Source organism: Lates calcarifer, linkage group LG6 (assembly GCF_001640805.2).
Source record: "Lates calcarifer isolate ASB-BC8 linkage group LG6, TLL_Latcal_v3, whole genome shotgun sequence".
In the NCBI taxonomy this organism is placed as follows: Eukaryota; Metazoa; Chordata; class Actinopteri; family Centropomidae; genus Lates; species Lates calcarifer.
In genome coordinates, this window is record NC_066838.1 from 7213820 (window position 1) to 7228625 (window position 14806).

At 41.2% G+C, this 14806-nt stretch overlaps 1 protein-coding gene across 1 annotated transcript in view; it reads left to right on the forward strand.

Annotated features, from left to right (window-relative positions):
• The first annotated feature begins 780 nt into the window (after positions 1 to 780).
• Positions 781 to 14806, forward strand: part of ajap1 (adherens junctions associated protein 1) — a 45197-nt gene continuing 31171 nt past the window's right edge. Inside the window, exon 1 of the mRNA XM_018675145.2 lies at positions 781 to 1667. Coding sequence (XP_018530661.1) covers positions 1639 to 1667 — 29 coding nt within the window. The 5' untranslated portion in view covers positions 781 to 1638. The remainder of the gene's footprint in view (positions 1668 to 14806) is intronic.

A 14806-nucleotide genomic window follows, 5' to 3' on the forward strand; every position in this document is an offset into this window, starting at 1 on the left:
ATGTCGATCCCCCCGAAAAAAAGAGGATGCTGTAGCTGTTTGCTGTATTCTGCCATGTATCCCATCCATGGACACTGAAATTAATGAGCTGAAAGTACAACAGATACTACACCAGTTTTCACTAGAACAATCAAAAGTTTTCTGGAAACTAAAAATGTATGTTCTCAGAATATTTCAAGACACCAATTAATTACTTAAAAAATGAGGCTAACTGTGTCTTTAACTTGATTTTCCCCCAGTTATTTTTTATTGATTCTTGTCATTTTCCAGTTATTTGCTCAAAGTAGCAGAAAATATTAAATGCCTTTTTTCTGGTTTGTTGTGTCAACAGTTACTGATGCCACTGGTGTTATCTGCCAGTATCAGTTAAAATAATAATTAGCCTGAGCTGTTTCCACAGAAATGGTAGCAGAGGGGAAAATATCCTGCAAATTCAAGGTTATCGCAGGTTAACCGAATCCAGATTTGACCTCAACTGTGAGGCAGATAACGATCAAGCCCCAGTCATTAGATGGATAGATCATGTGTTAGTGGGTCAGTCAGTGGGTCCTGACTGCAGCCAGCTGATGTGAAGACATGTATCTGACATGGTTCTGTATATGTCTTCAGTCCTGGCTCCTCCTGTCTCTGTCCTCCTCTGCTGTACAGATCTGGACTGGACAGAGCTGCCTCTTGGCAAACCCGGGCTGGCTCTCTCATATGACGTGAGACTCTCCAGCACATGACATATTTGGCTTTAAAATGACGTCACGGCCGCGTGGGGCTCAGCAGGCAGGTCGTTCGTCAGTCTGAAAGAAGAGGAGCAGCAGGAGGAGACGGAGCAGCCTCCTTTCCTCTCTAATGACGAACTCTCATTCCCAATCTCTCCAACTCCTCTCTAACAACTCAGCCTCCAGGATTCTCCTCCATCGCTTCCCCTCTTCCTCTTTTCAGTTGCACCTATTTTTTTTTTTTTTTACTTTATCTAAAGCCCCCCTCCCTCCGCACCAACCCAACACCTTCAGAGATGTGAGTAGATAATGAGGACCCCCCCCTCCTCCCCCTCCCGCCATCGGTGACTTGTCTTTTCCGAGCTTCAGAGAGAGCCGAACATCCTCATCTTCCACCCCCAGTTTTTTTTCTGGACCATCATCTGTCTTTCAACAATGTAGGAGAAGGTGCGCTGTCATTTTAGAGAGGATGCCAACTACAAGCCTGGTCTCTGGTCTCCGCATCTTCCAGCTTTGTCTTTGCAGCCGGAGGGGGTGAAGATGAAAGATATGCGTGAAGGCAAAGTTTGAGGGTACCTCCTCTGGTTTCCCGCTCACCTGTCCGCCTGCACGCGCCTACCCCCTCTCTCCTTTTTAACTGATAACGAGGAAGATTGTCGTCCACAGAACAATTGACAAGCAACTTGACAAGAGACCTGACTGTTTGCTCTGGTGGGTTTTTTTTAGTGGGATTTGGCAGCGGCATCGGAGGAATTTGATGTGCGCAACGTTTGAAGGATATGGCTTAAATAATGTTTGCGTTAATGACAGCTGGAGTACGGTCCGTCACCTGAGTGTTGTCTTTATCAGCTACTGTCGACTTTGGTGGAAACCCATCTAAATGGGAGGATACCTGGAAGACTGAGTCGGATTCGGCAGTCGAGAAAAAATGTGGATAAAACGGAGTGTTGCGCGCAGGTAAGACACCAACATTTTTATTCCGTGTTAGAGCAGTTACAGTGGAACTGGTGAAGGCTGGAGGGAGGTGGAAGATGTAGATATTATTTTCTGTTGTTTCACATTTGACGCTGCTGTTCGACAACATGTCTCAGTTTTTTAATCTACGCCACTGCAAGTTGAGAGAGTGCAGGAATTGGTGATTGGATTCCATCTATCAGTGGGTCTGTCTGTTAGAGAGACAGAGAGAGAGAAAAACAACACGTGTAAAGGTCGGTGCTGTCGAAACAAAGTTATTAAAATACACCGACTGTTTTCTGCTGTTGCGCCGACACTGAGAAACATTAAGGCGGAGGCTTTATATGATTTTGTTTTTTGGTTTTTAAAGGAGGAAAATGATGGAAACACTTCGCGTCCTGTACGCTGGGGGTCGCCCGTAGTACGGCGAGCAACACACACACATACACTCACAGACGCGCGCGCGCCCTAAACACACGTGTCCAGATGCACGCGCGTGCACAGGCTCAAGGTTAGGTCTGTCAGCTCCTCCCTGCATGTGAGAACAGACACATGCACGCGCTCACATAGACCTCCGCAATTAATAAGGTAATCGGTGAGTGAAACTGCAGTTAAAACATGACATAAAGGCAAATAACACATTCATAGATATATTGAAAATTACATTTTTATGTTGTGTTGCTTGAAAAGTCAACCCCCCCACCCCCACCCTGCCCCTAAAATATGGAAGTAGTGGGTGTATGTGCTGAACAGTGCTTATCCATGATAGAGGAGAGGATGGTATGTAGACTGGCTTATGGAGAGGTAAGCTTCACCCCTTTCAACAACATCCACTCACACTTTGCCCAGTGACACCACAATGAAGTATTCCATACGAGAAAACAATTAATGGATACTTGCTTTGTCTTTATCATAAATAAAATTCTATCCCTAACCTACAGCAGAATGCAGACCAGTCTGACTTTGACTTAGTTGGGAACAAACAAACAAAAGCTAAAATTGAACTCATTCATTTGGCGTGAAATAGGTTTAGAGGAAATGACACGCTGTGAAATGAGACCAGACCTGCCAGCGGTGAGATTCTCTTGCCACCTGCTGGATCTCATTCCCACTGGTAGCTCTGATTCCTGCCCATTTGCGGCCGTGCATTTATTATGCATGACACACACAATGTACATCTTTGGGCTGACCTCGCTGGGTAATGGTAGTACGCGGCTCAGACAGGGACATTGTACAAGATGATAAAATGAGATGCATTTAGGTCCCATATCTCTACCTGCATCAGTCAGAGGCACAGAGAAACCAATTTCCATCTTCAGGAATTTCCCTGTCACTTGCTGACATTTTGTGGAATGTCAAAGTGAGAAGTGGGATGAACGACAGCCGCTGTTATGGACTGAAGCCACTTGTTATTTGTAGTAATTCACCATGTTTCAGATTGGCTCTGTCATCTCAGGCTACAAGCTTCGCATTGTTTGTTATTATCATTTATCAGCAGACGTTGATGGGAACACTCGGGGACATGGTTTTACTGGGATACATTCTCTCACATTCTTGGTTCAGTTTATATCATTATTAGTTTTTTCAGAGAAAAACTAGAGGAAGAAGTGGGCACTGAGCATGTGCAGAGAAAGATTCTGTTTTCTGTTGGAACAGACAAAGAACAGACCACCTACAGAACCTGCACATGTGGGCGTAAATGCAACAGCTCTGACTTTAGAAACACAGGAGAGAAGGATGATGGATAGATAACAACAGAATTTAAAACCAAGGATTTTAGATGAAGATGACCAGTGTTGTTGCTCTTCACATATTGTCTCAGTAACAAACCTTATGGATGAAGGCAGGGAGATAATTCTGTATGAATGTTCATTGACTTTGAATATACCATATCAATATGTCTTGTTATCATTCTTAAAATCTTGTCATTTAAACAAACTATTCCATCAAATTGTAATGAAAAACTAACTGAACAAATTTTCATTTTAAATGTGTGAAATTTTTGCCACAGATCAGATAACATTTGTTAATTTTATATGTAATTTTTCTTATTGTGGATGTCTAAGTATATTCTATAGTCTAATAATTACTTTAACAATTCAGGCCTGGCTCATTGTAGAATAAGGGTGAAGCTAACTTCTGCTGTAATGTTAAAACATGTTTTAGGACTGTAATAACATCAGAATAATTAATTGACTTTTATAAAATTTCAAAAGAGAGTAAAACTGTAACTTCTAGTAACCCAAGTTGATATTTTCAAACTGTTTCATTCCCAAAGATATAAAGAAGAGAAAGGGTACAAATTGTCACATTAGTGAAGCTGGAATAAATAACTGCACTTTTACTTTCTGTATTACTTGTATAAACGGTCATAATTGTAGCTGATTAGTTTACTGCACACTGACTAATTGAAATATTGATTCATGGTTTCAGTGCTCAGAATAAGTTCACTGTTTAATGTGGCGTGACTGTGGAACACGGTAGCTTGTTGAAAACTGGTGGAGCATTCTGGGTAATAAACGAGGTAAAAATCTTGTTCTTGAATCACAACTAACATTGGATTGTTCACTGTTTTTTCACTGGTTTGAACAGTGTGTGTAGTTAAATTCTCCCTGATGGTACTAACTGGCCAGAACACAGTTCAGGTTCCAGATGAAAAACTGCAGTTCACCACATCAACATGTCCTGTAAACAGGGGTGAAACAGCACACGCTGCCTTGCCATTTAAATGTGACAGTTTTTTTCAGTCAAAGTAATGGGTTTCTCAAGATTCATGTATATCAATAAACATAAATTTAGTTTTGATGCGAGCACCTGTCAAGCTACAAAATTATAACAGGCTCGAAGCAGAGAGTGTCTCAGTTGAGAGTTAACCGGCAGGGATTCATCTCTCCCAGGCTCGGCATCTCCGGGCTCAATCTTTCATGCACGTCACACAGTTTTAGGTTCCCTGTGGTGAGCTCTCGTACCACTGAGGCACCGGAGATGCTATCAGGCCTCGGCACGCTACAGCTGCAAAATATTACCGGTAGAGACACCAGTTGCCTTTCAGAGGGGCTTCATTTGTCAGTTTCCACTCGCCTACAACACGACTGTTGAGGACAGGTGACTGTTCCTTCACGTGTCTGGCCTTTCCTGGCCTGGATAAATTCCTGTAATAAATGAGGAGAGGTGATGTCGCATGATTGGTATGTTGATGTAGCTGCCAGCAGGAGAGAGGGTGGCTGTGCTATAAGATCTCAGGAATCATGATATTCCTGCTTATCATGTGCTTGGTATTCTGTGTGTTGCCCCTATGTAAAACAGAAAACTGACTGACAGTCTAATTCTGATTAATGTCACTGACTTAATGAACCAGGGTTCCTAATAAATTACACTGTACACTGAGGTGTTTTCTCCAGTGAGAAACTATTGTTCTTCTCCGATATCATCAGTCTAGAGCTGCTTACGGTGTATATGGGCGGTTGTCATCCTCACGGCGAGCTCTACAACAGCTCCAGGGTTAAGTGTAGTACTAGTGTGTAAGGGGCCATCAGATATTCAGATATTCCTGTGATTTAGGTGCCATCTTAATAGCCTCTATGAGGGTTATTAACTGGGCCTCTCTGGAGCGTGATTAACCTAATTTGCAGTGAAATAGGCTGTGTTGCTTCTCTGAGATCCTATCCTCTGGAGATATGTGTGTGTCTCTCTGTGTGTGTGTGTGTCGTAAACACCCTGTGCTCAGCAGTCTGTGAAATCCAGAAGGACCAGAACAGGTTGTCCCCGTGAAACAGCGTAAGAGACAAAACAGACATGGATGCTGGTTCATCTGACCGATCTGGAAATGCCACTGAGAGAGAAGGAGAGAGAAACGAGCTGTCGCTAAGGACAGGGGTGGACCATGAATGACTCATCATTGACTGACATAGCAATTAATGGAGAGGAGACATCAGCAGAGTTGCATCATAACTGCTTTCAGTTCATTCTCCCAGCAGTACACATAACTGCACAAAGGATGCTTGAAATGAGAGGAGTTCAGCTCGTAGCTTTTGGAAAACTAAAATACTTGAATTTGAACTGTGAGCTGTTAAGTGGGCTAACAATGATACTGCTTCCTTCCTAAACTCATGAAATTCAAGTCCAAGTTCCCAGCACTATGCCAGCAGCCCTCAGCCTGACTGAGTTTAATGACAAGCTTGTCCAGTTTGAGGCTACATGAGAAAGTGTGTGTGCTCCTGTTTCACTGAAGCACATCCATCCCACAGTGTAAAGGAACTAACAGCACAGAGCTCATACTTGATTCATGTAGTGAGCTTTTGCTGGATCAATACTGCCTCTACAAAGGATCACATTTATCCGTCATGGCCCTTCCTCCTAACTGGTCCTCTCCAGGCATGGGTCGGGGGGGGGGGGGGGGCAGCGCCTCTCAGCGGGCCACTTTCCACTAAAATACTTCATAAATGAACAAAAGAAAGTCATCTCCCCCTCCCCTGCTGCCCTCTTCATTTTCTTCCCAACTACTCAGTGGTAATTGATGTGGATTGTGGCATAAGGCGAAATAAAAAACGTTGACAGTGAGGAGCTGGGCTGATTGGAGCATTGTCCTGTTTGTCTGATCTTTTCTCCACATTCCCATGCTCTTTACAACCCGCTTATCTTTCTGAGCATGTGGGTCATGCACACTGTAGTGGAGGATATTGTGCAGTGGGAGTAATTAATGGGATGATGCAACACCCTTGGCTGTTGCATCTTGGACCCTCAAACCATACACATACACACGCTCCACCCTTTTTCTCTTATGCTTGTTTTTCTCTATGAGTTACGCTCCGACCTCAGCGATGCAACAGTGCTTCTTACACTACAACCACAGTAGCCGCTGCCGCAACCCAACCTTACAGGCATGACTAGAGTCTGTCTCTCTCCCTCTGTCTCTCTATGTGTTTGTGTGTGTGTGTGCTGCTTGCTATCAAAACATTTGGAAGATTTCATAGAATATTTGCCTCCCAGAGGCCTGCTGCACAGAAGCAATCCATAAATCTCTGGAACTCTTTGGAGAGCCAACTGTGGTATTTATCTCCCTAATACTGGATATCTACTGAGGAGAGCTTAACTCCTACACCTCAGAGCCTGTATTTTTCAAAGCAACACAACCACATGCAGCTGATATTCTGAAAAAACACAACCAACGCACACAGATAATTCCAAACAGTGCATTTTGATTTATGATGAAAAGATTTGTAGAGGTGAAATTAATTATAGAAGGTTAGTGGAACAGAGGTACTGTGCTGTGGCCACCAGCACCTTCCAAAGTAAAAGGTCAAAATAGATAGTGTATCTAAAGATGATTCTCACCAATGTGTGTGACCTCTGGATGTCACTTAGAGTTTGTTTGTATGTTCACAGTATTTTGGATAATAGCTCTTGTCCTAACAAAGTTTATACTTGGACATGTGGCTCAGAAATAACTGAGTCACTCAGTATTTGAATGTGATAAATTTGTCTCGGGGATAGAGAGTAAATCCTTATTATTGAATTTTGATTTCTCAGATTCCAAATAAGAGTTGAAATGTGTAATTACAAAAGGGATACTGCTACAGAATACCTGTGTGATGTGTCTGTCCATAGTGTTTTGTAGTGAACACCTGGCTGGTCTCAATGCTCATCACAGTCAGTTGGTATCAGTGGCATGTCACTGAGTTGGAGCAGGATCTGGTAGGATTTAACCACCATAATCAACAAATTAGAAACACAACATAGTGGGAATAAGCGATTTGGTTCCTGTGTATCTTGGCAATAGAGCTTGCCACCACAGAGCCATTCTGCATGTGTGTGTGTGTGTGTATGTGTGTACATGCTGGGTTATATTTGCCCTGTCACTTAGTCTGAGAGCTTGAGCACACAGCCCTCTTCAGTTCCAACAAAGGCATGATTGCATATTCAACAGGCTGCAAATACACACTCAGAGGTATCACAGCTCCTCCTTTTAGTGGACGGAGGATGAACCCCCTCAGCTTCACTGCGGGAAACGCAAATACTTCCACAACTGCAGTGCAAACACAACCAACAGCAAGGGGCAAATTCATGATTGCTCTAGTACCCATGTATGCATGTATGTGTGAGTGAGTGAGGCTGTAATGAGAAAATATGCAGCACTTAAATATTGTTCAGGTGATTTTTATAACCTGGGGAATTCAGACCTTACAGGTGATGTTAACACATATCTTCATTCTGAATAACTAAATAACTTTTCAATGTCATAATCATAATGTATTGCCAATTTATTTTCTCTGATCATTGAAGGATAAAGCTGGTGATATTCTATAGTCTTATTATTATCAAAAAGCCTTATAAAAAAACAAATCCAACAATGAATTGAGTCTATTAACAAGTATCATCACTGTATCCTAAGCCTGATGGAGCTCATTCCTCTGTGTCATCCATGGGTTCTGATAGCTGCCTCCATTTTGGATCTGGTTTGCAGTCTGCAAAATATCTGGACTCATGCAGGTTTTTAACATTTCGTATAATATGCTGTTGTAGGCTCAGGTTGTGAACATTAATTAGGCTGCTTCAAAAAACTGTTGTGTTTCTGCCCTCCGAGTCAACAGAAGAGAGATGTACAATAGTTATTTTAGCCTTGAGTTACTTGCAAAAGTTGAAAACCTTTGCAAACCTGATACGTTTTAATAAGGGATTTGAAAGGATTCTGACTTTGATAAAAAGCTGTCGAGCCCCATCCCCAGGCATTCATGCAATACAATGGGCACTGTGCTTTATCTTCACTCACATCCACATCCACTGCCCTGCTGTGGTAAATACTCACTTGTGTAACAAATGTGTATTAATCCAAGCCAGAAAATGGTCCCCAACAAGTGCACTAACCAAAACTATGGAGTTTAAGAAAATCATTTTTGCCTTAGAAAAAAAAAAAAAAAACAGTGACTACTTTTGAAAGATTTACATTTTCAGTTGGAACAAATATGCTGTTAACCACAGGCATGCTAGTATTGAGAGATTTTAGTTTTTTTTTCACTGAATTGTTGATAATGATATAATATTAAGTTAGTGTGTGTGATTATGACCCCTATCTGAAGAGCTGCTAAAGTAACACCTGGTTCTGAAACGCATACACATAGATCTGCTGTGAGGAGCAATAATCAGTAGGGCTGCACCCTTAAGGTGGATGAGTCAATGCATCTGTCAAGAAGACCCTGAATACAAAATGTCAGTCAACTCATTAGCACTTTTCAAGCTGCCTCACAGTACACACAATTTACACAGAAAGCACTGCAGGAGCAGCAGAGTGGCAGGTTGTAAACTTTACAACTGAGTCTTGTCTTAAATTGATCAAACAAAACTAACTGTGATGGTCGAGAAGGTAGAGAAAGTGAAGGAAGCGAAAAACAGAGGTGTACCGGACAGACTGAGGCAGGGCAGTATGGCTTGTTTCTGTTGACTGCTCCAATAATCTCAGCTCCAGTGTCTGGAGCTGGAGTTCTAAACTGCCAGATAGTCGTTATATTTTAAAATGAATACTTGAATTTTCATATTGACCAGCTGAATCTGATTTGACTGACAAAATTCTGAGTTGGTTAGAGCCCTAAAAATGAGTATAGTTTTGAGATGCCAGGACCTCAACCCCCATCATACACCACCCCCCTGATCTTCCCTCAGAAATAAAAAGGCTGTGGAGCCTCATCCCTGAAAAGTGCTATGCACAAAAAAAGGAAGAAAATGAGCAGAACTGGATTAAAATAACAATAGAGCATTCTGCTAATGGTCCATTCTGAGCTGCTGCCACAATATGATAGCGACTGTGAGAATTATGGTGGATAAGAAAGGTGCTGATGTCTCTGGAGAAGGCCTTATGCTTTGCATGCTGTACTGTGTGAGAATGTAGCGTTTGATAAGAGAAGTATGCTGACTGTCACTCTAACACAATACCTTATTAACACACATTAAAGCCTGCAGACAGTAGTGATGAATTAGGCCTTGATTTCCTTTAGTGAAGAATTTACTTTGAGTCTGACAAAATGTGAAGCACTAATTCAACAATGTGCTAAAGTTTGCTTTCAGAGTCATAACAGATTCTATTGTGTCCAGGACTGTGGGCCAGGTGCCAGTTAAAATGAGTTTTAAATGGAATAATGGGAGCAGCCATGTAGCCTCATAATTCACAAATATCCAATATGCAGCACCATTCATCAAGGTTGCAGAGAACTCCTTTCAGCATTTTGTATACCTTCTGACATTTTCAATTTGCTTTATCATTAAGAGTTTATTGAGTTTATTGGAGTGGAAAGGCAGCCCTGCCATATTTCTCATATGAATAACACATTTATCTGAGAAGTTCAGCCTTTGTAATGGCTGTATATTTTCCTAAATGACAGTTGGGTGTGTTCCTTTTTTTGTATGCATGAGTAGACTCCCTTGTGTGGATTTGATTTCCTTGTGTAAGTGGAGATGATTCCAGTCAATTTAGTTATTATCTCTCAAGAGACACCTTGATTGCACTAGACTGTTGTTCTGATAGATCAGAACAAATTCATATGATACTGTGGCATCAGTAAATACTCTGGACCAATGTGAATTACTGGTACTTGTAGTGTTGTAACAGGTATTTAAGTGCTGGTGACACTGAGCTTTGCACTTCTGTTAGCATGAAGTAATTACCATAACCCTAGTTTATGAACAACAACAATATCATTGCATTTATTTTATGTTAAACAAAGATATAATTTGTAGCAGAAACAGCTTTTATATACACTTGCTGTGTTGTTTTGTAATGTATGTGTTGGGTTTGACCAGCTGATTAGATGAAAGGTCAGCTGATCATAAGCAGGGTTCATCCTCTTAATGTCTGCACCAGATTTAATGGCAATCCATCCAGTATTTGTCCAGACTCTTCAGTCTGAACCAGTGTGGTAGACTGAGCAACCAACCAGTGAAACATTAGATGCAGATTCAGATGCAGCAACCAAGTTTGCTACGAGAAGGAGTTTGAATCTGTGAACAATATAAGAGCATTGTCTCGTACTATACTGTAGGACTGGAACCAAGTTCTCTGGGTAAACAAATAAGAGGAAGGGAGGTTAGAAAAGTTGCAAATAGCTGGAAAGAATTTTGTTTATTTGTGTTATGAATAATGCAGTTTTTTGTCTTGTCTATGGTTTTATTTGTTTGCTGTCCCCGGTGTGTTAATGTAAAAGGAGAAGGAACACAACAGACAGGTGTATTAAGGGGAGCAGAATGGTCAGGGAGTGTGTTTGAATGAGTGTGTTTCTGGAGCTCGTTCACTTGAAGCTCCTTCACACTCCCTCACTCCCCTGGAGATTTTTACGCTGTGCAAGAATCGTGCAACATAAGAGCCTCGCTTTGTGCTCTGTAATCTAAACACTGTAAAAGTCCCCCAGCCCCATCATGTGCTTTACCACACACATGCACACAGACCCCAAAGTTGCTGTGCAAAATGAACACTGTAATATATGGGTACACTCAGTCTGTGACAGATTTATTGTCACATACATTAAAAGGCCCCAGTGTATTTCTATACAACAACTTTACACTTCTCTAGTCTACATGTTCACACTGTTCTGATTTCATTCAGTATTCAGTATTTTTACTTACAACTGCACTCCATTTTTCAACACCAGTGATCTTAGTGATATCTGACATTCTGACCTTCAGACTGTTTTAAGAAATTAATTCAGTAAATGTAAGACTGTTTTCAGACTTATTCCCCAGATATTTAAAGGTTGAAACTCTTTTATCAATCTCAGCCCAGGACACTACAGGCTTATTATGCTTCAAGTCAGCCTCCAATGTCCAGTTAGTTATACACTGACAGCACAAACCAGAGCGAGGTCCAAATAGGAACAGGCACTTACTAACAGCAAAATGTTCAGAGATGAAAATGATTATGATTATGAAGATAGATTTAAAGATATCACTGAGGTGCAGGGGAGTTAGTCTTGTCTGTTTTGTTTGCTCCACATTATTCACAGGTCAGCTATGACAGCAGCTGCCTCTGTTAACAGTCTGATGTACTCATTTGATCCTCTGAATGTATGTGTTGGTATTATAGTGTTAAACATGTTTAAAACCTCTCTCTGACCCAGATTCTGCTGTGAGCTTTTCCTCTCGGGGCAGATGATAGTATGACCTCATGCTGCTCCTGCCTCACAGACAGAATTTGAAGTTTGGGGTTAACGTTTGGGTTAGGGCTAAAGTTTAAAGTAAGGATTCACCCTCTGATTCAGCGCCCAAGTCGCAGCCAAACCCCACACTGGTGAGCCCTCTGTGATAACCTTCAGTCCCTCTCAGTCCTTGTAATTTCTGCCCAGTGAATCTGTCAGCCTGTCTTCCAAACTCTAAAGAAGCAAAAGGCTTTGGAAGGAAAATCAGTCTCGGACACAGCATACATACAATGTGCTTCTTTTTTTTTTTCTTCAGGGAGCCATCCTGAGTCGTCCGACAGGGGAAACTTGATTCGCCAGAGAAGTACTTGAACTTTAAATAAAGAGATGTAGTAAAAGTAAAAAACAAAGTAAAATATCCTGTACTTGTTTCACGGACTGAATGACTTTATTTGTATCCATCTTCAAACCAAAGTATCACTTCAGCCTCATGCAGTACATCATCAGAAATATTAGCCAGGCTGACTGTTTTCATAGTGTGTAGTACCTTTTGTTGTAGTGCTTCTCGTTGACAAAGAGAGCAGTAGTTAAGTTCAATTGTTTAGAGCGTCCCTACTTGAGGCTGTCTCAGCTTTACAGTACATCTCTGACCTCCTCTTGAAAACAGTGATTATTCTGGGTCAGACTCTCTTAAAGCTACATGCTGGAATTAATGGAACTGGGAAGGGCAGAGAAGGACTGTTATCATGCCCTCATTTTCTCAATGTACTGCAGCTGATGCACAAAAAAGAAAAAAAAAAAAAAAAACAGTTTCCCTCACTAATCCCTGAGGGGTCAGAGTCATTTCCATAAGATGTTAATTTATTATTTCTATGAGAAAGCAAGGCAATTACCAGTATATTAAAGGCGTTGCCAGTAAGCGAGAGTGATGTGAGTATAAAATGTGCGTCAGCGTTGTGCTACATATTATTTTAGAGGTCAGTTGAGCCTTTGGACAGCATTTTCAGCTCCTAAGACATCATGCATTTGTGATTTTAAAGTGACGCTAATATGGCATGAACCCTCCTCTATTATTGAAAGCTGAGGTCTGTTATCACAGTGTGACAGTGCATAACGTCACCTGTGGACGGTATATCCATCAGTCTCAGCTGACCAAGCAGTGATCTGTGGAGCAGAAGATGGATGTGTTTCCTGGACAGAGGAGAGACACGGACAGTTCACGTAGACATGGATATTATTTTCTGGGATCAGCAGGAACATGTCAGGTTGTAAAACCTCTTTGAGCTGCTGATGCACCAAAACTACAGCACTGTCTTCTTGTTATAGAAGCATGGATGTTTTAGTGAACTAGACCAGAATACAATGTCACAGTGACACTGTGTATAAATATAGAAACAATATTCTGTACTAATATGCTAAGAAAACTGCTTTTAGAATCACACTGACATTTGTAATAAAGAATTTAAAATAAATCCTGCACTGGAAGATATTAGTCAGCAGTGTGTCATGCAGTTTGTTCATTTAAGTTTTGTCTATATAAGGGAATATAATACTTTTTACAAGTGACTTAAAGTTGTTTTTTCAGTATTTGTTTTTCCCCACAACCCTCAGACCATCATGTGTTAAACATGTTTGTTTTTGTCAAAAATGACAGATTTGCAGCTAAAACTAAAGAAAACTGACATTAGGAGAGAGCATTCTTGGATATCATGGACATGAAACAGACCAATTTTCATGCAACCTGCAGCTATTTTATAGGTTTTTTCTGCTTTTTTATGTGTTATCTAATAATTGTTTAACTCTGTACAGCTCAACTTCTAATAGCAAGTACTGCAAGAGAATACGGACAGTAAAGCTGTAAGGATGTCTTATTTTTTCCTGAAAAGTGTGCGCGCACGCACACACACACACACACACACACACACATACACATATATGCACGTGTTGTAATTTGATGAAGCTGTCAAATGCAGCTTGCCTTGCCAATGGGGTCCAGTCTGCACTCCTGTGTGCTCTGCCCTCTCTGTGAGTCATCTGAAAGGAGAAGTGTCCTTGTTCTATGGCCTGGATGTTATCAGAGAGTTTTTACCCCCAGAGGGGTAAGACTGCCACACAACTCCTTCCCTGTTCTCTCTTTTCTTTCTCCATCTCTGTTGCTCTCTGAGGGTAATGCAAATGCATACTCCATATCCCCCCCCATCTCTATTTTAAGAGTCTTCTCCCCAGCGTGAACGGGCTGTGCTCGGGGCTGGCAGATTCAGGGAAGGTGGAATGAATGGAAACACATTATAACAGCTCTCACCAGCATCCCACTGTCTTCAGTGTATTCTCAATCCATAATCCTTTAAAGTTGTTCAGTCTAGCAACATAACTACTAGAGCTACTTAATAGTAGGCCTCAGAGTCTATGTTTGATTTTAAAGGAAGACATATCCAACCCACACATTTCCCCTGAGGCGTTTGAGGAAGGCAATGACAGCGTCATGTTTTACAGACAACTTGGCTATAAATAACATCTTATAGTGATCTGCAAGGAACGCCTGAGTGAATGTCTCCAACTGGAAACATATCTGATTGTTTAGACACTGTCATAGAAAAGATGAATATCATATTCTTACAGATCCTCCCCAACAGCACATGTACAGTATATGGTGTTACTGATGCTTGATAAATATAAAATATTCGTTCACTGACTGATACTAACCAGATGTTCAGTTGTACCTTTATGATGACAGTCCTATCAGAGTGATCATGACTGAGAGTTCTTCTTAGTCTCATAAAAAAACAGGTTATCATAGCATCATAACATGTTACTGTTTTCTGCTTTGTTAAGATTAACTACAGTAGTTTGGTGAGAGAGCACAAATCTTATTTTAATTTATTTAATGTAAACAAAACCCACAATGACCCCCATCAGAGTCTTCATAAGACCTCAACAGAATGTAACTACTGTAAACACAGCCATCATCTACACAGTGTAGATGCTGATGAGGTAATCCTGTCAGTGCTGAAGCCAGCAGTAGGA